General features: G+C 52.9%; 1 protein-coding gene across 2 annotated transcripts in view; it reads right to left on the bottom strand.

The window, feature by feature from the left end:
• The window catches only part of IGF2BP2 (insulin like growth factor 2 mRNA binding protein 2), a 121,400-nt gene that overhangs the window by 34,211 nt on the left and 59,974 nt on the right, over positions 1-27,215 (bottom strand). For both annotated transcript variants that reach the window (XM_056819870.1, XM_056819871.1), the window contains exon 3: positions 7,845-7,893. In XM_056819870.1, the coding sequence (XP_056675848.1) occupies positions 7,845-7,893 (49 nt within the window). The remainder of the gene's footprint in view (positions 1-7,844; positions 7,894-27,215) is intronic.

The raw sequence follows: 27,215 nt of genomic DNA, 5'->3' as shown, positions 1-27,215 counted from the left end.
AGAAAGAGAAGATGGAGAGGGAAGAAAGACATAAAATGGAAAGAAACTGAGAGGAGAGAGAAAAAAGAAAGAGGGAGAGACAGAGACAGAGGGAGGGGAGAGAAAGAGAAAGGGAGAGAAGGGTGGACAGAAATAGAGAGAGAAAGAAAAAGGGGAGACAGAGAAGAGAAACAGAGACGGAGGGAGGGAGAAAAGAAGAGATAGAGAGGGAGGGAGAAGGGAGAGAGGCATGGGGAAAAAGAGAAAGTCAGAGAATGTGTGAGATAGGGAAGGAGGGGAGAGACAGAGAGATAGAGAAAAGAAAGAAAGAGGGAAAGGGAGAGGAAGAAGATGAAGAAAGAGAAAGATAATGAAAGAGAGAGAAGACAGAAAAGAGAGAAAGGAAAGGAAGGAGAGAGAGTGAGAAAAAGAGAAGACAAAAAAGAGGAGAGGACATGAAGAGAAAGAAACAAAAGAAAGAAGAGAGGAGAATGAGAGACGGGGGAGAGAGAATAAGAGAGAGGAGGGGGTTAGGGGGTGAGAGAGAGAAGAGAAAGCCAGAGAGAGAGGAATGGGAGAGGGAGGAAAATGAGGAAAGAGACAGAGCGCAAGAGAAGAGACAGAGAAAAAGAGGGAGAAAGAAACAGAGAAAGAAGGGAGAGGGAAAGGGAGAAAGACAGAGAAGAGAAAGGGGGGGGGGAGAGAGAGAGAGACAGAGAGAGAGAGAGACAGAGATGAAGAGAGACAGAGAGACACAGAGACAGAGAGGGACACAGAGAGAAAGACAGAGGGGAGGAAGAGAGGGGGAGGGAAAGAGGGAGAAAGACATACAGACAGAGAGAGGGAAGGGAGAGACAGGGAGACAGAGAAAGATACTGAAAGAGAGAGAAGAGAGGCAGAAAGAAAAAGAGAAAGACAGGAAGGAGACAGAGGAAAGCAAGAGAAAGAGAAAGAGAGAGGGGAGAGAGAGAGAGATAAAAAAACTAAAAGACAGGAAGGAAGGGAGGAAGAAAACAGAGAGGAGAGAGAGTAGATTCAGACAGAGAGGGAGAGAGAGCGGGAGGGAGGAGGAGAGACAAGGAGACAGAGAAAGATAAAGATAATGAGAGATGAGAGGGAAGGAAGGACACAGAAAGAAAGAGAAAGAGAGGAAGTAGACAGAGAGAAAGAGAAAGAGAAGATGGAGAGGGAAAGAAAGACATAAAATGAAAGAAACTGAGAGGAGAGATAAAAAAGAAAGAGGAGAGAGACAGAGACAGAGGGAGGGGAGAGAAAGAGAGAAAAGAGAGGGAGTTTGAGATAGATGGGGAGAGAGAGACACAGAGAGAGAGGAGAGGAAAAAGGAGAGAAAGACAGGGGCAGGGATGCCAAGAGCAAGACAGAGACAGAATAGAGGAGAAAGAGAAAGAACTACAGAAAGAGAGAAAAAGAGAGAGAGAGACAAACAGATAGACAACACAGATTAGATGGGGAGGGGAAGAGAGACACAGGCAGGAAGACAGAAAGAAAGAATGAGAGGGGGAGAGAGAGAAAGGAGGGATGGAGGGAGAGAAGAAATAGATAGGGAAACAGAGGAATGAGAGAAAGAGAAAAGAGAGACAGAGAAAGACAAAGAAAGAAAACTGAGAGGAGACAGAGAAAAAGAGAGAGAAGAGAGGGAGAAATGGGAATGGGGAGAGAGAGAGAGAAGAGGAGAAGAGGAAAACAGAGAGAAAGAGGAAACAGAAAGAGATGGGAAAGCAAGAAGAGAGACAGAGAGAAAGAGAAACAGAGGAGGAGAGGAGAGAAAAAGAGGAAAAAGTGAGGGAGGAGAGATAGACATTGAAAGAAAGACAAAAATAAACAGAAAAAGAAGGAAACAAGAGAGCGAGAGAAAAAGATGGAGAATAAAAGAGGGAGGGATCAAAGAGAAAGAGAGAAAAGAGCAAAAAAGAAACAGAAAAAGACAAAGGCAAATAGAGAGAAAGAGAGAGCAGAGAAGAGAGAGAAAGGGAAAGAAGAGAGAGATAAAAAGAAACTAAAATAAGAGAGACAAGAAGGAAGGAAGGTAGGAAGGAAGGAAGGAAGGAAGGAAGGAAGGAAGGAAGGAAGAAGGAAGGAAGGAAGGAAGGAAAGGAAGGAAGAAAACTGAGAGGAGAGAAAGGAAGAGAGGACAGAGACAAGAGAAAATGAGATAGAGAGATAGAAATAAAGAGAAAAGAGAAAGAAAGGAGAGAAAAAACAAAGAAAGAGAAGAGGGAGAGAGGAGAAAGGGAAGAAAGAGGAGAAAGAGGATAGAGAGGAGAGAAAACAGAGAAAGAAAAAGAAACAGGAAATATAAAGAGAAAAGACAGGGGAGATAGGAAGAGAGCCAGAGAAAGAAATGAGAGAGAGAGAGAGAGAGAGAGAGACGAGAGAGAGAGAGAGAGAGAGAGAGAGAGAGAGAGAGAGAGAGAGAGAGAGAGAGAGAGAGAGACCAAGTGGAAAGGGAAGGGATAGAAGGGATGCAGAGGAGAGAGATAGCGACAGGGAGACAGAAAGATAGAGTGAAGAGTGATAGAAAAGAGAGAGGGGAGAGAGACAGAAAGAAAAAGAGAGAAGAGAGAGAAAGAAAGGGGAGGAAGGAAAGAGGAGGAGGAGGAGAGAAGGAGATTGAGACAGAGACAGAAGCAAGGGAGAGGGAGTGAGGGGATGGAGAGAAAGAAGAGAAAGAAGGGAAGAGGCAGAGAGAAGAGAGAGAAAGAGACAGACAGAGAGAAAGGAAAGATAGACAGAGAGAGAGAAGAGACAGAGAAATAAGAGAGAGAAAGAGACAGGAGACAGAGACAGGGAGAGAAGAGAGAGGCAAAGAGACAGAGGAAAGAGAGGAGAGAGACACAGAGAGAAATAGAAAGGGAGAAACAGAGAGAAGGGGAGAGGCAGAGAAAGAAAAGAGAAAAGACAGACAGTCGAGAGACAGAAAAGAATAAGAAACAAAGAGGAAAGAGAAAGGAAAAAGAGAAGACAGAGAGATAGAGAAAGAGGAGAGAGGAGAGAAGAGACAAAGTGGAGGGGAGGTTGAGAAGGGATGGAGTGGAGAGAGAGAGATAGGAAGACAGAGAAAGACAGAATAAAAGAGTGAGAGAAAAGAGAGAGGGGAAAGAGACAGAAAAAGAGAGAAAGAAATAGAGGGAGGAGACAGGGAGAGAGAAAGAGAGAAAGAGAGGAGAGAGACACAGAGAAATAGAAAGGGAGAAACAAAGAGAGAAGGCAGGACAGGAGACAGAAAAAAATGAGAAACAGAGGAGAGAGAGATAAAGAAAAAAGAGAAAGAAAACAGAAAGAAACAGAAACAGAAAGGAAAGAGGAAGGAAGGGAAGGAAGGAAGGAAGGAAGGAAAAGAAAGAAAAAGAAATGAGGGAGTGAGGACAGAGAAAGAATGAAAGGAGAGACAAAGTGGAGGGGGGGAAGGGATGGAGAGGAGATAGGGAAAGACAGAATGGAAGAATGATAGAAAAAATAGAGGGGATAGAGAAAAAAGAAAAAGAGAGAAGGGAGAGAGAAGACAAAAAGGTGGGGAGAGAGAAGGATACTGAGGCAGAGAGAGACAAGAAGAGAAGAGATAAAGAGAAAGAAAGAGGCAGAGAAAGAGAGGAGAGATGGTGAATAGAAAGGGGGAAAACAAAGAGAGAAGGGGAGAAGCAAAGAAAGAAAAAGAAGGCAGATAGAAGATAGAGAGAAAGAAAGAATAAGAAACAGAGATGAGACAGAGATAGAGGAGAGAAAAATAGAGAAAGTCAAAAAGAAACAGGAAAGAGAACGAGAAGACAAGAGAGATAGAGAAAGAAAGAAGAGAGAGAAACAAAGTGGAGGGGGGAGGGAGAGAAGGGATGAGAGGAGAGAGATAGAGATAGGGAGACAGAGAAAGGACAGAATGGAAGAGTGATAGAAAAGAGAGGGGAAAGAGACAGAAAAAGAAAAAGAGAGAAAAGAAAGAGGGGAAGGAGAGAAAAGACAGGGGAGAGAGAAGACAGGACAAAAACAAGAGAGGAGAGAGAGAGGGAATAGGGGATGGGGAGAAAGACAGGAATAAGAGAGAGAGGAGGAAGTGGGGAAAGAGAAAGAAAGGGGAGAGAGAAGGAAGAGACAGAGAGGGAGAAAGAAAGAGACAGAGAAGAGAGAGAAAAGAGAGGAAGACAGAGAAGGAGAAAGGAGAGATAGGGAGAGAGAAGAAGAGAGAGACAGAGACAGGGAGAGAAGAGAGAGACAGAGACAAAGAGAGAAGGCAGACAGAAGAGAGACAGAAATAATGAGAAGGAGACGGGGAGAGAGAGAGGAGACAGAGACAGAAACAGAGAGAGGGAGTGAGGGATGAGGAGAGAGAGAATAAAAGAAAGAGGAGAAAGAGAGAAAGACAGGAGGGATGAGTAAGTGGGAGAGAGAAAGAGGAGAGGGGAGGGAAGGCAGAGAAAGAAAAAGAGGAATGCAGAAGAGAGTCAGAAAGAAAGAATGAAAAACGACAGAGAGGGAGAGGAGAGATAGAAACAGGAGATAGAGAAAAGAGAGAAGAAGAGAGGGAGGAGAGAGAAAAAGAGAGAGATAGATAGGGAGGGATGGGAAAGAGACAGAGAGAAGAGAGAGAAACTCACAGATAAGGACAAGAGAGAAAGGATTGAATGAAGGAGAAAGACAGAATGAAGAAAGTGAAAGAGGAGAAGGAGAGAGAGGACAGAAAGAGATTAGAGAGAAAGAGTAAGAGAGTAGAGATAAAGAAAAAGAAAGACAGAAGAGAGAAAAAGAGACATTGAGGGAGAGACTGAGAGAGAAGCAGAGACATATGGGGAGAAAAAAAGAGAAAGAAAGACAGAGAGACAGGAGAGAAAAAAGGGACAGAGAGTGAGAGACTGAAAAAGAGGGGCAGATAGGGGAGAGACAGAGAGGGGAGAGAAAAAAAGACAGAAAGAGAGAGATGGAGGAGAGAAAGAAAGAGGGGGAGAAGGAGGGAGGGAGAGAGAACAGGAGAGACAGAGATATAGAGACAGGAAGAGAGGACAGAGAGACAGAGATAAAAGGAAGAGAAGAGAGACAAAGAGAGATAGTCAGAGAAAGAGAGATAGGAGAGATAAAAAGAGAAAAACAGAATGTGAGAGAGAAGCAGAGACAATAAGACTGAGAGGATGAGAATGAAATTGAGAGAGAAGAATGAAAGAGAATGAAAGAAAAAGAGAGAAAAGAGAAGAGAGAGTGAGGAGAAAACAAAGTCAGAGAGAGAAAAGAAAGAGAGGAGAGTATGAGAGAGGGAGGAGGAGAGACCAAAGACAGAAATGGAGACAGAGAAGAAGGAGAGTAAGAGAAAATAGGAGAAAGGGAGAATAAAAGAGAAAGAGAAAGGAGAGGAAAAAGAGAGAAAAAGATAGGGAAAGAAAAAGAAAAAGGAGAGAGAGAAACAGAGAGGACAGTATGACAGAGAAAGAGACAGAAACAGAAACTGAGAGAGAGATCAAGAGGAGAGGAAGTTGAGGAGAGAAGCAGAGAAAAGATAGAAAGAATGAAAGGAGAGACAGAGAAGGCGGAGAAAAAGAGGAGATAGAGGGGAGAAAATAGGAGACAGAAGAGTGTGAGAGGGAAAGAAAAGGACAAATGGAGAGAGAAATAGAGAGAGAAAGGGAAAAAGAAAAAGGAGGGGAGCCAGAAAACAGAGGAGAGAGACAGAGAAAGAGAAAGGCAATAGGAGAAAAAGAGACAGAGAAAAAGAAAAGAGATAGAAAGGGGAGAAAGAAGAGGGAGGGAGAGGAGAAAAAGAAAAAGACAGAGAAAGATAAGAGAGAGACAAAGAAAGAGTAGACAGAGGGAAAAGATAAGAGATAAAGAGATGGAGAGAAAGTCCAGACATAGAGAAAAGAGAGAAAGAAAATGAGAGGGAAAGAAGAGTGGAGAGAGAAAAAGGAGACAGAAGAAAGAGAGACAAAGAAAAAAAGAGACAATGAAAGAGAAAGAGACAGAGAGGAGGGAGACAGAGAAAGAAAAAGAGAAAGGAGAGTGACAGAGAGAGACTGAGAAAGAACAACAGAGGAGAGAAAGAAAAAGAAAGAGAAAAGACAGGAGAGAGACAGACACACAGAGAGAAAGAATGAGATAGAGAAAGAGAATGGGAAGAGAGAAGAAGAGGGAGACAGAGAGGGAAAGAGAAGATTGAGTGCAGGAGAGAAAAGAGACAGAGAGATGAGATAGTAAAGGTGAGAGAGAGAAAGAAGAGAGAGGAGAGAGAGGAGGAGAGAAAGGAGAAGAGTGTGTGTAAGAGAAAGATTAAGAGGAGGCAAAGAGAAGAGAGGAGAGAGAAATAAAGAGGAGAGAAGGAGAAAGAAAATTAAAGAGAGAATGAGAGGGAAAGGGAGAGAATGGAGAGAGTGATGGACAGAGGGAGAAAGAGAAAGGGGAAACAGAGAAATAGGAGCAAGAGAAAGAGATAAAGGAGAGGGAAAAGAAAAAAGACAGAGGGAGAGACAGAGAAACAAAGGGAGGAGGGAGAAGAGAAGAAGAAAGACAGAGAACAGAAAAAAGAGAGGGGAGAGAGAACGACAGAAAGAACAGAGAGAGGGAGAGAGAAAGCAAGAGGAAGAGAGACAGAGGGAAAGAAAGCAATGAGAGGGATATAAAGAAGAGGACAGAGGGGAAAGAGGGAAAAGAGAGAGATGGAGGGAGGGAAGGGGGAGGGAGAGAGGAGGAGAAGGGAAGGAGACAGACATTGAGGGAGAAAGAAAAAGGGAGGAAAGGAGGGAGAGGAGAGCAACAGAGGCAGCAACAGACTGGGGAGAGGGTGAGAAGGGAGGGAGAAGAGAAACAAAGAAATAGAGAGAGGAGGGAGATGGAGTGAAGGAATGAGAGAAGGAAACAGCCACAGAGACATAGAGAGGATGGAGTGAAGATGGAGATGGAGGGGGCAGAGACACAGAGCTGGGTTTGGGGCAGCCCAAGGACTCCATTCCACTCTGGCCATGCTGAATTAGGTTATGGTGGGGAATGAGGCGCCTGGGGGGGCGGGGGGGGGCACTCATGCAGGAACTCAAGCTTGGGGGGTGACCAGGGTCAGAGACGTAGTTTTCGGGAGTCAGAATCACAGGCTTTTAGAGCTAAAGCTTCAAGGCACTTGGGAGACCACCCGAGTCCAAATGCCGCCTCCCCCATTTTACAGAGGAGGAAATGAGGCCAGGGAGTTCCAACCCAGAGGGCCAACGTAGGACCTCTGACTGCAGCCAAGCAGTGCCTCTGTCCATGGTCCCCATCTCCAGGGCAATGACACTGGGCCCCACAAGGAAAGGAGAGAAGAGGGCGGAGGTTGCGAGCCTCCCCTCCTCTGCTGAGGCCCCTTCTGGCTCCAGGAATGAGCTCCCAGAAGCACCTCCAGCCCCTTGGAGCAGCCTGACTGCTTCAGAGGGGCTCTGAGGCTGGGGGAGGGCGATCACACAATGAGGGAAGGGCCCTTAGACCTTTCCCAGGACAACCCCAGCTTTTTCTTTTTTTCCAACCCGTTACCTTCCTTCTAGAGTCAATCCTGTCTATTGGTTCCGAGGCAGAAAAGTGGTAAATGCTGGGCAATGGGGGTTACGTGGCTTGCTCAGGGTCACCCAGCTGAGAACTTTCTGAGGTAAGATTTGAATCCAAGACCTCAGCTTCAGTCCTGGCTCTCTATCCACCGAGCCCCGTCATTTTTATAGATAAAGAAACTGAGGTCCGAGAGGGCACGGGATCACCGATTAGAAGGAAGCTTAGGAGGTCACACCGCAGGCCCTGGGACACAGCAGCTGAACATGCATTTGAACCTGGGTCTGAGGACCCCCCCCCGTGCCCCCCCCCGCCCAGGGGCCCCGATTCCTTGCTTGGGCAGAGGAAGCCAAGAAGGGCCTTACCTCCCACTGCAGGTGAGGGGGGATGTTTCGAATCTGGAGCTTCCTGCTCCTGCAAGACAAAAACAGACATGGAACATCATCCTGAGCCCTTGGCAGCAGGGGCAGCGGCGGCGGCGGCTTATCTGCCCGGGGATCCTAGCCCAGCCCTCCCGGCCTCTGGCGGCCAACCAAGAACTGAACCAAAATGTCCCCCCAGAATAAAACCTCCTTCCTCCCCCCCCCCCAGCCCAGTGGAAAGAAAAATAAAAACTTTGGCCCTTGTTCTACCCGATTGATGTTACGGAGGATCAGAGAGCTTCAAGGACCCACCCGTGGTGACACGGCAGCATTTGAACCCAAGACTTTCTGACACCCCATTCACCCTGGTGCCCACCCCCAGGACTGGCGATCAGGGGCCCTCCAGGTCAGAGGCAGCTCTTCGCCTCGCTGCAAGCATCAACACGTCGAACCCGCGAGACAACAGAAAAGACCATTTCCTGGAAGTCAGGCCTAAAGGGAGGCTCAGGCCGCGATGCAGAGGACTTTCTCCCTTGGCTGCCAAAGCTCGGGGACTTAAAACGGCACCTCGGCTTGGTCACCATCACCTGCTGGCCTGGGGACAGCAGCTACACTTCCCCAACACACTGTGGCAGCCCCACTCCGTGAGAGCTGCCTAAACTGCAGAGAGAGAAAGAGAAAGAATAACAGAGAGAGTGAAAGAGGAGGGAGGGAGGGAGGGGAGAGGGGGAGGGAGAGGGAGAGGGAGGGAGGGAGGGAGGGAGGATGGAGGGAGGGGAGAGGGAGAGAAAGGGAGGGGAGGAGGGAGGGGAGAGGGAGGGAGGGAGGGAGGGAAGGAAGGAGGGATGGAGGGAGGGAGGGAGAGAGGGTGGGAGGAAGGAGGGAGGGAGGGACGGAGGAAGGGAAGGAGGGAAGGAGAGAGGGTGGGAGGGAAGGAGGGAGGGAGGGAGGGAAGGAGGGAGGGAGGAGGAAGGAAGGAGGGAGGGGAGAGAGGGTGGGAGGGAAGGAGGGAGGGAGGGAGGGAGGAGGGGGAGAGGGGGGAGGGAAGGAGAGAGAGGGAGAGAGAGGGAGGGATGGAGGGAGGGAGAGAGGGAGGGAGGGAGGGGGAGAGGAGGGAGGGAGGGGGAGAGGGAGAGAGGGAAGGAAGGGAGAGGGAAAGAAAGGGAGGGACAGAGGGAGGGAGGGAAGGAGGGAGGGAGGGAGGGGGGAGAGGGAGGGAGGACAGAGGGAGGGAGGGAAGGAGGGAGGGAGGGAGAGAGGGTGGGAGGGAGGGAGGGAGGGGGAGAGGGAGGGAGAGAGGGAGAGAGGGTGGGAGAGAAGGAGGGAGGGAGGAAGGGAGGGAAAGGGAGGGATGGAGGGAGAGAGGGAGAGAGGGTGGGAGGGAAGGAGGGAGGGAGGGAGGAAGGGAAGGAGGGAGGGAGAGAGGGTGGGAGGGAGAGAGGAGGGAGGGAGGGAGAGAAGGAGGAAGGAAGGGAGGGAGGGAGGGAAGGAGGGAGAGGGAGAGAAAGGGAGGGAAGGAGGGAGGAAGGGAAGGAAGGAGGGAGGAAGGGAGAGAGGGAGGGAGGAAGGGAGAGAGGGAGGGAGGAAAGGAAGGGAGGGAGGGAGGGAGGAAGGAGGGAGGGAGGGAAAGAGATGAAGAGGGAGATACACACAGAGGAAAAGACAGGAGAGGAAGAGGCTGAGCCAAGTAATGAGTGGATGAATGAGTTAGTTACTTGGATGGAGGACAGACAGATAATCAATCAGTTTACTTCCAGAATTACAACTTTTCAGAAACACAGAGAAGGGCCCTAATGGCCTCCACCTGGACTTACAATGCTTTCCTGCTTCTCTATAAGAAACAAAACTCATTTGGACAAGAGCAGACCTGGAAGGAAAGGATTTCCCCAAGTCTTTGGAGGACTCTCTGGTGCGGTCTAGTCCCTCCCTCATTGCTCAGGGCCACTCGGCCACTCCATCCTCTCCCCTTTCTGTTGTCAGGACTGCCCCTCATTTAGAAATGACAGGATTTGAATCTAGGCCTCCAAGTGCCCCACTCTGTCCACTGTACTGCCCTCATGGTAGACTCCCAAAGTTTTGTTACATAGAAGAAGCATGAACAGAGATCATTTCCCTGGAGAGCAGGGAGCTCTATTTTATAACAATTCTATAATCAGATCAAAAACCAGAGGTTACAAGGAGAAAAAGAAACAATCATCTCAGCAGTGTCAGGACTTGAATTCTAACCCCAACTTGGCCACTTATCTGTGGTACCTCAGGCAACACTTAAGTTCGGTGACAATCAGTTTCCCTCTCCGTAAAAACGAGGGGGTTGGTGCCTTCCAGCTTTACATTCCATGGTCCTTTGTCAGAGTCGGCTATGCTCTCTAGCCTCAGTTTCACAGATTTTAAAATGATGAGATCAGAGGCTTATGTGGTCTCTCAGATGTGTGTGTGTGGGGGGGCATGAAGCTCCCCAGCTTCGCCCCTCTGGAAACCACACCTGCATGAGAGGCAGCTGGATAAATCTCATCCTCTGCAGCCTCCTGGGTATTAGCAGGAGGGAAAGGAAACTGTCTAGCTTTGGTGGAGCTGTTTGGAGCCGAATCTTAATCTCTTTGGAGAATGAGACAAAAGGGAAAAAACAGAGTCTCTCACTGGACTTTTTTACCAAAAGGAAAACAGAAGGAACAGGAGAAAAATCTCCTGGCCATGAACAGACCCCAGTGCTCAGCCCAGCCCACTTACACCGGCTGTAGGTTGGTAAGAAACAGGAATTCTTTGTTATGCCACTTTCAGGTTCCTTTATTCATTAATTGGATTATATTAATGAAATCATTAATAATTTATTAAAGCCTGCTATTTTGACTACAACACTGGAGCCAGTGTCTGATTTAAGAAGACCGTGGTGCAAATCTCACCTCTCCTACATCCTGGCTATGTGACCCTGGGCAAGTCATTTCCCTTCTCAGTCATCTGGCCATTGCACTCCTATGGCCCTAACTTGCTAAGATAGTGTTCACCCATTAACAGAGGAAGTCCCCTTCTCCAGAGCTGCCTCTCCCAAAGAAATACCAGGTTTGGGCTCTTTTTTATTCTAAGTTCCTGAGAAGCAGCCCCGTGGAACTTGGGATAGAGTGAGGTTCCAGCTTTGTCTCTAACACCCTCTGGTTTGGGGATCCTGGACTTGACCTCTCAAAGACTGGACAAGAGAATGGAAGAGAAGGCCTCCTCCCACCCCATCCCTATTAGTAGAGGGAGTTTTCTCACTGGGAGTTCTCTAGACTGATGAAATTCCAGGTCTGGGTGCCTGGAACTCTTCCAACTCTCACAGCTAGTTTAAAGCTAGAAAGGACTTGGGAGATCAGTCTAAGCCCCTTCATAGGTTTTCCTCTGGGGCAGGAAGTTCCTAGAGGGTCAGTTCCATCCTGCCAGCACCTTTTCTACCCCAAATAATCTCAGAGAGGTGCCTGGGGACAAGAGAAGGGACGTGCCTAGAGACCCACAGCCAGCCTGTGTCAGAAGCAGGATTTGCAACCCAGGTAGGCCAGCTTTCGGCCACAACTCCATGGTGCTCTCTTTCATTTTTAAGGTGAACACAGTGAAGTCCAGGGAGTAAACCACTCATGTGCATGCCTGAGGTCCCACACATAGCAAAGTCAGAATTTGAACCCAGGTCCCTCTGCCTCCAAACATCACAGACTTTCACAGAATTGTACTGATAACTACAACTAAGGAATGGAGTCGGGTCCCTGGGACTTTCCTGACTCCCGAGGCACTTGGGGATATGCCCCAAGCCCTCTTACTCGTCCTCTTCCGGGTCTTTTTTCCTCTTCGCTCTCCGAGGTGAGTGAGCACTGGGCTGGGGTGCGGTGCTCCAGGACTTTGGTGGATAATGTTGGCCTTGGTTGGGGAACTGTGCGGTCCAATACTCCGTCATCTATGAGCAAATGCACACACCACAGCTCCCAATCCATCGGCCAGTATTTATTAAGCAGCTTCCAGATGTCAAGTCCTTGTCCACGCTGAGGATGCTGAGAAGAAAGCAGTGCCTGCCCGCAGGGAGCTTACAGTGTTAAGAGAAAAGGCATTTCTACACAGAGATACAAGACACATACAAAGTAGACAGAGGGGAATCTGGGGGGGAGGAAGGCTCAGGACATGGCGCATGAGCTAGGCTCTGACACAAGCCAGGAAGGGAGGAAGAGCGAGAGTATTCCAGCACAGAGAATGCTTGTAGGGCAACTTCTCTATGCCGGACATCCTGCCCTCAAGGAGCTTACAATCTGGGAGGAGGGATAGAGAACAGCCCTTGAGCCAAGTCCTAAAAGAGAGATAAAGCAGGCATTTGATCTGTTAGGCATGAGAGACAATCCGTGCAAAGGCATGGAGGCGGGAGATGACATCATGTATCACACGACTCATCCTCTCCCATGGCTGGGGCAGCAGAAACAGGACTAGCCCAAGGGTCAGAAGGTCTAAGTTCCAGACCTTGCTCAGCCCTCCACCAGCCGTGTGACCATGGGCTGGTCACTTGCCCTTCTCCACGGGGGAAAGGAGGGGTTGGACCAGATGACCTCTGGAGTTCCTGCCAGCTCTGATATTCTAGTAGGCACCAAGAACCTCAGGATCTGGCAAGTGCCCCAGGGCGCCATCCCTGCTGGCTCCTGGCCTGAGACCATCTTGCCATTCGAGTGCCGCCTCCAGGTGCCACCAGCTGGCGCCACTTAAAAAAAAGTGAGACGAATTCTAATACATGAAACAAAGACAACATTTTAGAATGCAGAGCTCCAAGGGGGCATTCGGGGATGGGACGGCTGAGCCAGCAACATCCCCAAAGGAAAGGCGCCCCAAGTGATGCCGGGGAGGAAGGGGCACCGGTCAGCAGGGTCCCAGGGGAGCCCCGCCTCCCCATGAGCGGCTGCCAGGACAGGCTACTTCCTGGGGCCCCTGAACACCAGCTGACTCAGCTCGCCCATCCCCAGGACCTTCGGGGGCTCGGCCGAGCTCTGGCCAACCGAGGCGGGAACCATCTCCGATTTGGGAATCCTCTGGTTCTGCTGGGGCTGTTGCTTATCTTTAGCAGCACTCAACACTCAACCCACCCACCGAGGCCTTTCAGCGTGCCGCCCGGGCCCCCCAGCTCCCGAGGTCCGGCCCGGCCAAGCACGCTGGCATCGTCGAGGCTGTGCGGCCCCCACGGGCCTCCCTGAGGCCGCACAGACTAAGGCACGGCACGACTCAAAGCCACAACACAACAGGACACACCTGTAGTGGGTAGAAAATCAAGGGTTAGAAAGGCTGGCCGGGCGGAGGAAGGCCTCCTTCCGGCCACTTTGATCCAGGGAGCCCCATGAAGGAAAAGGGAAAACGAGGGAGGGAGGAATAAAGCGAAAAAAGCAGCAGCAGCAGCAAAAGGAAGACTCGCAGCCCCACATGATGCGGAAAACCAGAAGGCGGATCCTCCGCAAGTCCCTAAACAAAACCCGACCCGCAGCTTCTATCAGGATTCCCAGCGTCCACTCTAAGGGAACAGGGGAAGGGATGGGCAGACGGGGTTAAGTGACTTGCCCAGGGTCACACAGCCAGGCAGTGTCCGAGGCCAACCTAGGGCTGGCGCTCTCGCCACTGGGCTTCCCAGCCGCCCCGCAACTCTAGCCTTTTGTGGTCTTTTCTCAACAACCCTGGAGGAAGCCAGAACGCTGAGAAAGATTCCTCGGGAGGATCCACAAGCAGGCATTGAAGAGGGAGGAATGGAGGCCCTGCCTGTCCGCTGGGGAAGATCTGGACACCCTGAGCCTGGGCACAGGGAGGGGAGGAGGGAAGAGACACAGGCAGGTGGCAATGGGGAGGGCCGGGCAGAAGCACACCAGCAGGGGCCCTCCCAGAGGCTGGTGGCCCTTCGCTGCGATCCCACCCGTCTGCCCCACCAGCCAGTGAAACTCCCTCCTGTCACGGTGGCAGCCCCCGGCCAGGCCGGCAGCAGAGGCCCAAGAGGTGGGCTCGGGGGGCACAAAAGCACAATCATTTCCACATTGCATACATTTCAGAACATACAGAGAAAATGAAGGCCGTCACTGGGAGAGGCTACACAGAGGATACTAACAGCAGGTAGATAACAAAGAAATACAGTGAGGCAAAGAGGAAGGACCAGTCCGAAGGAGCTGGGTTCGAGTTCTGTCTCTCCTAGAGACCCTGGGCGAATCACTCTCTTTCCTCCCGGGGATTCCCTACCACCACTCCACCCCACACAGAGCCCTTCCAGAAACCAACAATGTAACAAGAGCTGACAACAAAGCATTTCAGGGTTTACAAAACACTTTACAAACATACGTTCATTTCGTCCTCACAACACCCCTGTGAGGTAGGTGCTGTTCTGACCGTCCCCATTTTACAGATGAGGAAACTGAGGCTCAGAGAGGTTAAGTGACTTGCCCAGAGTTACAGAGCTAATAAGTGGCCAGGGGTGGGATTTGAATCCAGGTCCTCCTGGCTCCAAGTCCAACACTCTGATCCTCTGGCTGTCGAGTGAAACCATGTTACCGAGGGGAGTGGGTTTCGTGGCTGGCACCAAACAATTGAGGTAACATTGTTACGGCAGGGTCCCATGGAATTAAATTGTCTTAATGAGATTACTGTTAATAGGTCAGGCAACATGGTAGCCTTGGGGCTGACATTTGTAAAGTCTCCAAGAGGCAGTGTTGCCCGATAGACAGGAAGCCAGCCAGCCAGGAAGACTTGGGTTCAAATCCTGCCTCGGCCACGTACCCACTGTGTGACCCTGGACAAGTCACTTCACCTCAGTGACCCGGGCAACTCTCCTAAGCCTGTGAGATGCAGAGCAGGGTGCGGATCTGCATTGGTAGAGGGAGTTTCCTTATTGGGAGTTCCCTATCCCAAAGAAATCACAGGAACAGTCCAAAAAGAAAATCCCCAGCACCCAGCACAATGCCTGGCGCATAGGCGGCGCTTACCTCGCTATGCTACGCTACGCTGGCGGCCGCGGCGGCTCGTTCTTCTCGGAGCAGCTTCTTTCACCTGCGAAGGAAGAGGAGCCCGCCTCCCCAGAACAAGACACAGCGGAGGAAGGGGGCTCGGGAACCCACCGGCGCGCAGTGCGAGGCAGACAGCCCTCGGCGTGGCAAGCCGCAGCCGCCTGCCGAGTGCCCCGATTCATGAGCAGCCCCCCCAAACCCCCAGCCCAGCACCCAATGCAAAGACCTGGGCGGGAGGTGCCACAAGGCATGCCCTGAAGCCCCCCGGAAGCAGCAGTGGGGCAGGAGGGCTGCTGGCTCCTCAGGAAGGCACTTGGGAGGATAATCGGGCGACTTTCCAGCTCTGAGTGACCACAGCCCAACTCCCCCCCTTTGGTCACCACTAGAGAAAATGAACCAAAGAGCCTGGGATTTGGAGGCAGATGACCTGGCTTCAAATCCTGACACTGCCTTTTTTGGGTACCTGTGTGACCTTGGGCAAGTCACTTGCGTCCCCGGGTTTCCATTTCCTCCGCCCTAAAATGAAGGGGTGGGACTGCACGATCTCTACGGTCCCTTCCAGCTCTCAACACGTGATTCTACATCTCTTTCCTTCCCTCTGACATTCATACAGACACTCTCTAATGCCAGTGATTCAAAGTATACAGAAGGAGGCAAAAGCCCGTCCTCACCCTCAGGGAGCGCACAATCTAGTGGAGAGACAGCAGACCAACAAGTCGAAACAGAGCAAGCCCCCGACAGACCAAGGAGGCCAGAAGGACCGAGAGAGGAAGAGCTGCGGGACAGGTTTGAGTGGAGACTTAGGAAGACAGTCAGGTCAGTAGTCTGAGCAGAGGGCAGCAACTCAAGTGGCAGGGCCGGGATTTGAACTCAGGTCCCGCAACTTCCAATTCAGTGCTCTTTCCACAGAGTCCAGGATTACTGGCCCGCTTTAGGTCCCAGAACGGGGAAGGGGAGGAGCCAGGACCCACCCGGCCAGTCCTGCCTTCGGGGCCCCTCTCGGGCCGCGGAAGGGCCAGGCTAGCCTGCGCTTCCCTGTGGAGGCACCCACACCGACGGGCCGCCTCACAGAAAGCAGATGAGGGGCCAGACGGTGCCGGGCCAGCACTTGCCACGAAGATCTCGCCGGGGGCTCCTCGCGCTCCGACGCCGCAGGTCCAGGGCGGGCGATCCCGGGCGTCCGCAAGGGTCCTCTCGTCACCCCAAGGGGGACACAGGAGCATCCACGCTGAGCGGAGTATACAGCACCTGGCACATAGTAAGCGCTTAATAAATCAATCAATAAACACTTATTAAGTGTCTACTACGTGCCAGCCACTGAGCTAAGAGCTGAGGATAGAAAGAGGCAAAAGACAGTCCTGGCCGCCCGCAGGAAGCTCACAATCTACCAAAGCCGACATGCACACATACAGAGGCACCGAGCGGGCGCGCCAGGCTGCAGATGCGAGGTGCTCCGGGAGGCTTCCTGTAGGAGGAAAACAGGGGGGGGGGGGGTGCCCAGCAGCATCTTCTATTTACTGAGGGATGGGGAGAGCCTGGACCCCCCCAGGGGTGGAGTGAGGAGGGTCTGCGCCAGGGCGGGGGCAGGAGGGGGGGGGCAGTGGGAGGGACCTGAGGGGGAAGCAATGACGTTTGGGGACTGGCGTGGGTTTGGACGGGAAAGGCAGGTCGGCGGGGAGGTTGAGGCAGGACGGCCCGTGAAATCCTGCTGCCTGGGACATCCGGGTCCCGGGCTGGCCTCACTTTCCTCATCTGTACAATGGGCCGGGCCCTAGCCTAGGGCCCTGAGAGGAAAAACCCCAACCTCCAGCCTGCCGCTTGCCGCCCGTTTCCCTTTGCTGCCAGCAGAGGGCGCGACTTTCCCAAATAACAGCACAGCAGCAGCGAGAGCTGGCCAAGCGCCGCCCAGGGGACCCATCCCGGGCCACGATGGGTGCAGAGAGCATCTCAGGGAGGCTCTGCAGGGTCCCAGGACCTTCCGTCTAGTGCTTGGAGGCACCCAGGGAAGAAAGGCTACAACCAGGATTGGAACTCGGATCTTTGCACATCCTGCATCAGTCTGCTGAATAAACCAATTCCACTCTCTAGACCCAACCCACCAGGGAGCCTCAGCAGGACCCTCATTTCCAAATGGCCCCCCTTATGCTCTTGGCACAAGAGCAACCCATTTTTCACCCTCTTACCCTCTGTATTGATTGCCAGGCAGACCGGTAAGCTCTAGGCATGTGGAGTTAAGTGACTTGCCCAGGGTCACACAGGTACCAAGTCTCTGCGGTCAAATCTGAACCCAGGACCTCCCCATCTCTAGATCTGGCTCTCTCTCCATTGAGCCCCAAACACACATTTTTAAGAGGAAAAAAAGTTCAGCAAAACAAACCAGAAAATGCCAACATTCTGGGCTTCCCGATTCACCAGCACCAGGCGCTTCCCCTGCGCTGCTCTCAATGGGAGCCCAAGAGCGTGTCTGCAAAGGGCCTCGGAGCCCTGCCAAGCCATCGTGCAACGCCCTGAGAATCACTCTGCCAACTTCTCCTTCACTTTTTTAAACCTCGACTTCCTGGCTTAGTGGCAACTCTAAGACAGGAGGTCGGGGGAATGGGGTTAAGTGACTTGTCCAGGGTCACCGAGCTAGTAAGTGTCTGAAGCTGAACTGAACTCCTCGCCAGGAAACAGATAGTCTATCCTGCCAGATTCCAGCAGTCTCCTCCCAAAGCCTCCAGATTTTGAAATAGGGTGGGAGGAGGAGGGAGACCCAAAACCCTTTTTCCTCTTTCCCCCTGGGGCCATCTTTGAGTCAGCGGTGCCTCGTTTCTATCTGAGAATGGCAGGGCAAGGGGAAGTTCGGGCTTTGGTCCACCTGGCTTATGATTTGGGGGCAATTCAAAGAAAAAAAGGCGTCCAGGCCAAGCAGCTCTTCCTTTCCCAGCAGCTGCGCTCCCCACTTCCCAGCTCCCAAGGGGGGCACCCCCCAAATTCCCGCCTGCCTGGGCTCAAATTTAATTACCTAAAATTCTGAGCCTGATTCGTCTGGAAGTAGATCTGAAACTAGTTTGGGGACACGTGTGTGTCCGAGGGATCCATCCGTGCTTAATGAAGCCATTTCCTCCAGGCCTCAGCTTGGCCGAGTTCTCCCAGTCAGGTCTGGGAACTAATTTAAGCTGCACCTTGTGCTCCGCTAACATGGAAATGGCTTTCTCCCTGGACGGGATGCTAAAGCAGGAAATAGCTGAGTAGGAAGGAATGTGGACTTGGTGAGGGGCTTTGGGCAAGTCCCCTTCCTTCAGGGACTTTGGGCTTTGTCTTTGGCCCCATAATCAACCTGGGCTCCTGGCCTTAGAACTGATACCAAGACAGAAGGTAAAGGTTATTGGGGGAGGGGAGAGAAGGAAAGGGGAGAGAGGGAGGACGAGGGAGGGGGACAGAGGGAGGGGGACAGAGGGAGGGGAAGAGAGGGAGAGGGGGGAGGAATAGAGGGAGAGAGAGGAGAGAGGGAGGGGGAGAGAGGGAGAGGGAGGGAGGAAAAGAGGGAGAGAGAGGAGAGAGGGAGGGGGAGAGAGGGAGAGGGAGGGAGGAACAGAGGGAGAGAGAGGAGAGAGGGAGGGGGACAGAGGGAGAGGGAGAGGGAGGGGAATAGAGGGAGAGAGAGGCGAGAGGGAGGGGGACAGAGGGAGGGGAAGAGAGGGAGAGGGGGGGAGGAATAGAGGGAGAGAGAGGAGAGAGGGAGGGGGAGAGAGGGAGAGGGAGGGAGGAATAGAGGGAGAGAGAGGAGAGAGGGAGGGGGACAGAGGGAGGGGGAGAGAGGGAGAGAGGAGGGAGGGGAATAGAGGGAGAGAGGAGAGAGGGAGGGGGACAGAGGGAGGGGGAGAGAGGGAGAGAGGGAAACAGAGGGAGGGGAATAGAGGGAGAGGGAGGGAGGAATAGAGGGAGAGAGAGGAGAGAGGGAGGGAGACAGAGGGAGAGGGAGGGGAGGGAGGGGAATAGAGGGAGAGACAGGCGAGAGGGAGGGGGACAGAGGGAGGGGAAGAGAGGGAGAGGGGGGAGGAATAGAGGGAGAGAGAGGAGAGAGGGAGGGGGACAGAGGGAGGGGAAGAGAGGAGAGAGGGAGGGGGACAGAGGGAGGGGGAGAGAGGGAGAGAGGGAAACAGAGGGAGGGGAATAGAGGGAGAGAGAGGAGAGAGGGAGGGGGACAGAGGGAGGGGGAGAGAGGGAGAGGGGGAAACAGAGGGAGGGGAATAGAGGGAGAGGGAGGGAGGAATAGAGGGAGAGAGAGGAGAGAGGGAGGGGGACAGAGGGAGAGGGCGGGGGAGGGAGGGGAATAGAGGGAGAGAGAGGCGAGAGGGAGGGGGACAGAGGGAGGGGAAGAGAGGGAGAGGGGGAGGGAAGAGAGGGAGAGGGGGGAGGAATAGAGGGAGAGAGAGGAGAGAGAGAGGGGGAGAGAGGGAGAGGGGGAGGGAAGAGAGGGAGAGGGGGGAGGAATAGAGGGAGAGAGAGGAGAGAGGGAGGGGGAGAGAGGGAGAGGGGGAGAGAGGGAGAGAGAGGAGAGAGGGAGGGGGACAGAGGGAGAGGGAGGGGAGGGAGGGGAATAGAGGGAGAGAGAGGAGAGAGGGAGGGGGACAGAGGGAGAGGGGAGGGAGGGAAACAGAGGGAGGGGAAGAGAGGAGAGAGGGAGGGGGACAGAGGGAGGGGGAGAGAGGGAGAGAGAGGAGAGAAGGAGGGGGACAGAGGAAACAGAGGGAGGGGAATAGAGGGAGAGGGAGGGAGGAATAGAGGGAGAGAGAGGAGAGAAGGAGGGGGACAGAGGGAGGGGAAGAGAGGGAGAGGGGGGAGGAATAGAGGGAGAGAGGGAGAGAGAGGAGAAAGGGAGGGGGACAGAGGGAGAGGGAGGGAGGAATAGAGGGAGAGAGAGGAGAGAGGTAGGGGGACAGAGGGAGGGGGAGAGAGGGAGAGGGGAGGGAGGAGAATAGAGGGAGAGAGAGGAGAGAGGGAGGGGGACAGAGGGAGGGGGAGAGAGGGAGAGGGGGAGGGAAGAGAGGGAGAGGGGGGAGGAATAGAGGGAGAGAGAGGAGAGAGGGAGGGGGAGAGAGGGAGAGGGAGGGAGGAATAGAGGGAGAGAGAGGAGAGAGGGAGGGGGACAGAGGGAGAGAGAGGAGAGGGAGGGGGACAGAGGGAGAGGGGAGGGAGGGAAACAGAGGGAGGGGAAGAGAGGAGAGAGGGAGGGGGACAGAGGGAGGGGGAGAGAGGGAGAGAGAGGGAGGAATAGAGGGAGAGAGAGGAGAGAAGGAGGGGGACAGAGGGAGGGGAAGAGAGGGAGAGGGGGGAGGAATAGAGGGAGAGAGGGAGAGAGAGGAGAGAGGGAGGGGGACAGAGGGAGAGGGGAGGGAGGGAAACAGAGGGAGGGGAAGAGAGGAGAGAGGGAGGGGGACAGAGGGAAGGGGAGAGAGGGAGAGAGAGGAGAGAAGGAGGGGGACAGAGGAAACAGAGGGAGGGGAATAGAGGGAGAGGGAGGGAGGAATAGAGGGAGAGAGAGGAGAGAAGGAGGGGGACAGAGGGAGGGGAAGAGAGGGAGAGGGGGGAGGAATAGAGGGAGAGAGGGAGAGAGAGGAGAGAGGGAGGGGGACAGAGGGAGAGGGAGGGAGGAATAGAGGGAGAGAGAGGAGAGAGGTAGGGGGACAGAGGGAGGGGGAGAGAGGGAGAGGGGAGGGAGGGGAATAGAGGGAGAGAGAGGAGAGAGGGAGGGGGACAGAGGGGGAGAGAGGGAGAGGGGGAGGGGGAGAGAGGGAGAGGGAGGGAGGAATAGAGGGAGAGAGAGGAGAGAGGGAGGGGGACAGAGGGAGGGGGAGAGAGGGAGAGGGGGAGGGAAGAGAGGGAGAGGGGGGAGGAATAGAGGGAGAGAGAGGAGAGAGGGAGGGGGAGAGAGGGAGAGGGAGGGAGGAATAGAGGGAGAGAGAGGAGAGAGGGAGGGGGACAGAGGGAGAGATAGGAGAGGGAGGGGGACAGAGGGAGAGGGGAGGGAAACAGAGGGAGGGGAAGAGAGGAGAGAGGGAGGGGGACAGAGGGAGGGGGAGAGAGGGAGAGAGAGGGAGGAATAGAGGGAGAGAGAGGAGAGAAGGAGGGGGACAGAGGAAACAGAGGGAGGGGAATAGAGGGAGAGGGGGGAGGAATAGAGGGAGAGAGAGGAGAGAGGGAGGGGGACAGAGGGAGGGGGAGAGAGGGAGAGGGGGAGGGAAGAGAGGGAGAGGGGGGAGGAATAGAGGGAGAGAGAGGAGAGGGAGGGGGAGAGAGGGAGAGGGAGGGAGGAATAGAGGGAGAGAGAGGAGAGAGGGAGGAGGACAGAGGGAGGGGGAGAGAGGGAGAGGGGAGGGAGGGGAATAGAGGGAGAGAGGAGAGGGAGGGGGACAGAGGGAGAGGGAGGGGAGGGAGGGGAATAGAGGGAGAGAGAGGAGAGAGGGAGGGGGACAGAGGGAGGGGGAGAGAGGGAAACAGGGAGGGGAAGAGAGGGAGAGGGAGGGAGGAATAGAGGGAGAGAGAGGAGAGAGGGAGGGGAACAGAGGAAGAGGGAGGGGGGAGGGGAATAGAGGGAGAGAGGGACAGAGGGAGGGGAATAGAGGGAGAGGGAGGGAGGAATAGAGGGAGAGAGAGGAGAGAGGGAGGGGGACAGAGGGAAGGGGAGAGAGGGAGAGAGGGAAACAGAGGGAGAGGGAGGGAGGAATAGAGGGAGAGAGGAGAGAGGGAGAGGGACAGGGGGAGAGGGAGGGATGGGAAGAGAGGGTGAGAGAAAGGAGAGAGGAGGAGAGAGGGGGAGAGAGAAGGAGGGGGACAGAGGGAGAGGGAGGGATGGGAAGAGAGGGAGAGGGAGGGGGGAATAGAGGGAGAGGGAGAGAGGGGAAGAGGGGAAGAGAGGGAGAGGGAGGGAGAAGGAAGGGGAATAGAGGGAAAAACAGAAGTGAGAGGGAGGGTTATAGAGGGAGGAGAGAGGGAGGAGAAGAGAGGGAGAGGGAGGGAGAGAGAGGGAGAAGAGAGGGAGAGGGAGGAAGGGGAAGAGAAGGTGAGAGAGGGAGAGGGAGGGGGAATAGAGGGAGAGAGAGAGGAGAGGGGGAGGGGGAGAGGGGAAGAGGGGAAGGGAGGGAGAAGGAAGGGGAATAGAGGGAAAAACAGAAGCGAGAGGAAGGGTTACATAGGGAGGGGAGAGAGGGTGAGAGAGAGGGAGAGTGAGTGGGGAATAGAGAGAGGAGAGAGGGTGGAGAGAGGGGGGAGAGAGGGAGAGGGAGGGAGGGAGATAGAGGGTATGAGAGAGAGATGGGGGAGAGAAGGAAGGGAGAGAGAAAGAGAGGGAGGGAGGAAAGGGAAGAGAGAGACAGAGAGAGTGAAAGAGAAAGAGGGGGAAATAAAAAGGAAGGAAGAGAAAAAGAGGGAGATAGAGGGAGGGGAAGAGAGGGAGAGGGAGGGAAGGAGAGAAGAAGAGGGAGAGAAAAAGGGAGAGAGAGGAGGGAGGTTGGGGGAGAGAGGAAAGGAGGGAGAGAGGAGAAGAGAGAAAGAGGAAGGAAGGAGGAGAGAGAGGGAGGGAGGGGAAGAGAGGGAGAAGGAGGAGGGACAGAGAGGAGGGAGGGAGAGAGGGAGAAAGGAGAGAGGAAGACAAAGAGAGAGAAGGGGAGGGAGGGAAAGAGAGGGAAAGAGAGAGGGAGAGAGGGGAAGAGAGAAAGAGGGAAGGAGGAGGAGAGGGAGGGAGGGGAAAAGAGGGAGAAGGAGGGACAGAGAGAGAGGAGGGAGGGAGAGAGAGGGAAGGAGAGCAGGAAAGGGAGGGGGTGAGAGAGAGGGGGAGGGAGAGGGACCCAAATTGGAACCACCAGCAGTTGGTCACAACTGTTTTCAGCCAATGATGGCTGTGATTTCTCAACAGGGAAACCGTTAGCAGCCCACATACACCCTAGAAATGCCTGGCAGGGTGGGAACAAGAGGGCAGTGTCCTTTGGCGGCTGCTGCAGGATTCTACTCTGCAAAATCATTTCCTACAGCTCAGTTATCTTTTCCTGTGACCTGATGGCTTAATAGTTTCATCTTCGCTCTCCAGCTTCCTTTAAGACTTGGCAGGAAGCCCACCTTCTGCTGCACCCCCAACAAGCTAGTCATCTTTTCCCCTCTAAAGTTACTTCTTTTTTATTTAACCTTTACCTTCTGTCTTAATATCAATTCTAAGGCAGAAGAGGGTCAAAGGCTATAAAATCAGAGTTAAGTGACTTGCCCAGGGCCACACAACTAAGTAGTACCATCTACTCTTCATCCTACAGGTGCCTATTTCAAATTTAGCCACTGTTATTTACTACCTGGGATGATGTTGAGAGAATCCTTTCCTTTCTCTGGGGTTCAGAGGCCATATGGTTCAATCAGAACCTCATTTTCCAGATGAGGAAACTGAGTCCCAGAGAAATGGAAGTCGTTTGCCCAAGATTGTGCAGGCAGTAGGATTTGAATCCAGGTCCTCCATTTCTAGACCCGGCTCTCCATCCAATAGGTTTGTCAGAAAGAGTCAGTGATAACTAAAAATTAGTAATAACTAGGTAGCACAGTGATAAGCGCATCAGGTCAACTTCTTGAATTCAAATCTGGCCTGAGACACTTGCTAGCTGCTGGCCCTGGGCAAGTCCCTTATTCCTGTTTGCCTCAGTTCCTCACCTCCAATGTCTCTGCCAAGAAAGCCCCATGGACAGGGTGGTCCTAGAAAAGTCAGGCTCCACAGAACAAACCTAAGAGGAGTGGGTTGGACTCAATGACCTCTGATTCTGCCTACATTTGCAGACTCCAAACTCCATCATCATGCAGAGCACCAGGAAAGCCCATGTGGCTCCAGGATAAAAAGTCCACAAGGAAGACCTGAGTTCAAATTTGGCCTCAGACAAGACACTTCTAGCTGTATGACCCTGAGGAAGTCATTTACTCTGGTGGCCTCAGTTTCCTCATCTGTCAATGGGCTGGTGAAGGAAATATCTCCACCAGGACAACCTCAACTGGGGTCACAAACAGTCAGAAACAAGAAGCATGAAATTCCGCCATTCTGACAACTGAGCTTGGCTGGGGAAGTTCATTTCCCACCCCCAAGAGGGGCACTTGCCATTGATGCCTACTGACTTTCCCAGTGGACTCAGCTCCATGTTCTAGCCTGTCAAGATCCTTTGGGAGCCTGGCTACCACCCAGTGTCTAGACAATCTGTAAATTGCGCCAGTGGGTCATTTACGCCATCAGCCAAGCCATGGACAAAGACATCAAACAGCACAATGTTTGCATTCTTATTTAGCCACCCTGCTTCCATTTCTGCAAGGAATTAAGTCATGTGATTAAGGAGTCAGAGATGCTGGGTCTGAGTTCCAATTCTGCTATACTAAATTCTCCCTCTTGTGGCTTGGGCAGCCTGGGACTCAGTTTCCTCATCTGTAAAGTACCCCTTCCAGCCCTGAAATTCAGTGGTTCTAGGAAGTCAGTCAAAAACCAGCCAGAGCTCAAAACCTCTCCTAGCTGTATGATCCTGGTCAAGTCACTTAACCCCAACTGCCTAGTCCTTACTGCTCTTCTGTCTTAGAATCAGTATGGACTCTAAGACAGAAGGGAAGAGGTTCGGCAGCCACCCGCCCATCCTGGAGAGGGAAGGAGGCGAATTCTGGTGAGGTGTCGGGGAGTTTGTTCACCTGGAAGAGCCCCAAACCAAACAGACCAAACCTGGGTACTTACCATCCATGGACACTGCAGAAAGATGGGTCTAAGCAGCCATGATGGCCACATATACACAAACACAACACTGAATTTTTTGCCATTAACTTTTAAAATGCAAACCAACCAAGCTCTGCCTCCGAAATTCAACACCAAAGACACCATAGCATACAGTGTAGAAAAAGAGCGTGCCCCTGGGAGTCAGAGGACCTGAGTTCAAATTTGGCCACTGTTATTTACTACCTGGGATGACATTGGGAAAATCCTTTCCTTTCTCTGGGGTTCAGAGGCCATGTGGTTCAATCAGAACCAGATGAGGAAACTGAGTCCCAGAGAAATGGAAGTCGTTTGCCCAAGATTGTGCAGGCAGTAGGATTTGAACCCAGGACCTCCAGTTCTAGACCCAGCTCTCCATTCAATAGGTTTGTCAGAAAGAGTCAGCAGACTTACACCCATTTTTCAGCAGACAATTGCAAATACATTCAATATGCGCGGACCCTTGGGAAACTCCCAAGAGGGAGCAGAAAACCAAAGTCTCCCCCCCCAGGCTGCTGCTTGTCCCCCTAAGCAGCATTCAACTGACCATCAGACCCCCCAGATGTGCAGCAGCCTGCCCGCTGCCCGCTGCCCTCCATTCAGCTCTGGGACAAGCTCAGCCCCATTTTTGTCAACAGAAAAAGCATCTTTTAGTGGCAAACAGGACCGGCCGCCCCCGGGGCACCCCTGCCCACGCCAGGCTGCCGGGGGCACAGATTTGTCCCCATCTCAAGACTTTTTAAAAATCAAATCATTATCTCAAGAGACAATCACCGAGATCCAACCTGGACCAACTCATTGACCAATCAGCAGACATTTCTCAGCGCCAGGCTAGGCGCCAAGTGGGCAAGACCAGTTCGTGCCCTTCAATTCTACCAGCAGGCACAATCACACATCAGAGAACATACCACATCATCACAGTGTAAAACCAGCAAAAAGAGGGCTCTGAGAAGGGGCCGGGAGTCAGAAGGATCTGAGTTCAAATCTGCCCTCAGATACTTCCTAGCTGTGTGACTCTGGGCAAGTCCCTTACCCCCCCCCCCGCCCCCGGCCCCCTCTTGGGTCTCAGAACTGATACTAGGATAGAAGGTGAAGGTTTTTGGGGGTTTTTTTAAGCGCCTGCTATGTGCCAGGTATTGTGCTAAGCATGGGGATATATAGAAAGTGTGTAAAAGACTTTCTTTGCCCTCAAGGGGACAGCTTATGCAAAGGAATGGAGGTGGGAGATGGGATGGAATGGGTGAGAAACAGCAAAGCAGTCAGTTTGCCTGGAGAATCACAGGAATGGGAGCAGCAGCATGGGACAGTGGAGTGTTGCACTGGCTCCCTGGGTGACTTTGGGGGAGCCTCAGGAGGAAACGGCATCTCAGGTCCCTTCCAGCTCTATATCCAGAAGCTGTCACTACCTAGAACCCCCTCCAAGAAAGGGAAGTGCTAGATAAATCTCAGCGATTCCAGAGGGAACCTACCCTTGCTGAGGTCTACTCAGGGGCTCAAAGGCAAGACCACCACAGGCCCTGCTTACATTTGACAGAAGAGAAGCAGATTTGCCTGAGAGGCAGCTGAGATGGGCCTGGAAGGGAGCTAAGAACCCAAAGAGGCGTTCTAGAAAGGCCTGGCACTGAGAGATGGAACGAGGGGCAGGAGACTGGGCATTTGATGGAGATGTCTGGAACACAGGCGGGGTGAAGTTGTGAGGAAGGACTTCAGTGATAAGAAGCAATTTGGGGCAAAGGATTTTTGAGAAAGACTCAAAGTGGGGGGAGAGAGGAGGGGTCAGGGGGAGGGGGAGAAAAGAGAGAAGGGGAGGGAAGGAGAAAAATGGGGAGGGGAGAGAGGAAAGAGAAAGGAAGGAGAGATGAGGATGGAGGGAGGCACAGAAGGAGCAAGAGGAGAGAGGGAGAGAGGGAGGAGAAAGGAGAGGAGAGGGGATGGAGGAAGAGAAGGAAAAAGTCCAAGGGCAGAAGGAGGGAGGGGGAGAGAAAGAGGAGGGGTCTAGATGGGGAAACCAAAAGGGGAGGGATGAAGGGAGAAGAGAGAGGAAGAAGGGGAAAGGGAGAGCAGAAAAAAGGAGGGAGCAGAGAGAAAAAGAGATATAAGAGGAGAAGGGAGAGAGGGAGGATGAAACAAACAGGGGAGGGAAGAGATAGGGGTGTAGGGAAGTAGAAAGAGAGGAAGAGGAAGGGGGAGGGGGAGAGTGAGAGGGGAGGAGAGTGAAGAAAGAAAAAAGATGGAGAGGGGTTGGGAGGTAAAAAAGGAGGGAGAGGAGAGGAGGAGACAGAGACAGAAAAGGGAGAAAGGGGGAAGGAGGGAGAGATGGGAGGGGGAGAGAAGGAGATGGAAGGAAGGAGGAGAGAGGTGGGGAGAGGGAAAGGATGAGGAAGAGAGATGGAGAACAGAGGCAAGGGGGAGAGGGGTAAGAGGGGAAGAGGGGAGTAAGGAAAAGGGAGGAGATGGGGCAATAAAGGAAAGGGAAAAAAGAGTGGAAGGAGAGGGAGGAGAAAGAAGAAAGAGAGGAGGAGGTGGTAGAGATGGAAGAGAGGAAAAGGGAAAGTACAGTTAGGATGGAGGGAGGGGAGAGGAAGAAGGCTGATGGAGAGAGGAAGAGAAAGAGAGAGAAGGTAACAAGGGGAGGGGGAGAGAAGAGAGTGGAAAGAGAAAATG

Source organism: Monodelphis domestica, chromosome 2, assembly GCF_027887165.1.
Source record: "Monodelphis domestica isolate mMonDom1 chromosome 2, mMonDom1.pri, whole genome shotgun sequence".
Classification (NCBI taxonomy): Eukaryota; Metazoa; Chordata; class Mammalia; order Didelphimorphia; family Didelphidae; genus Monodelphis; species Monodelphis domestica.
This window is presented reverse-complemented; position numbering and strand designations above follow the sequence as displayed.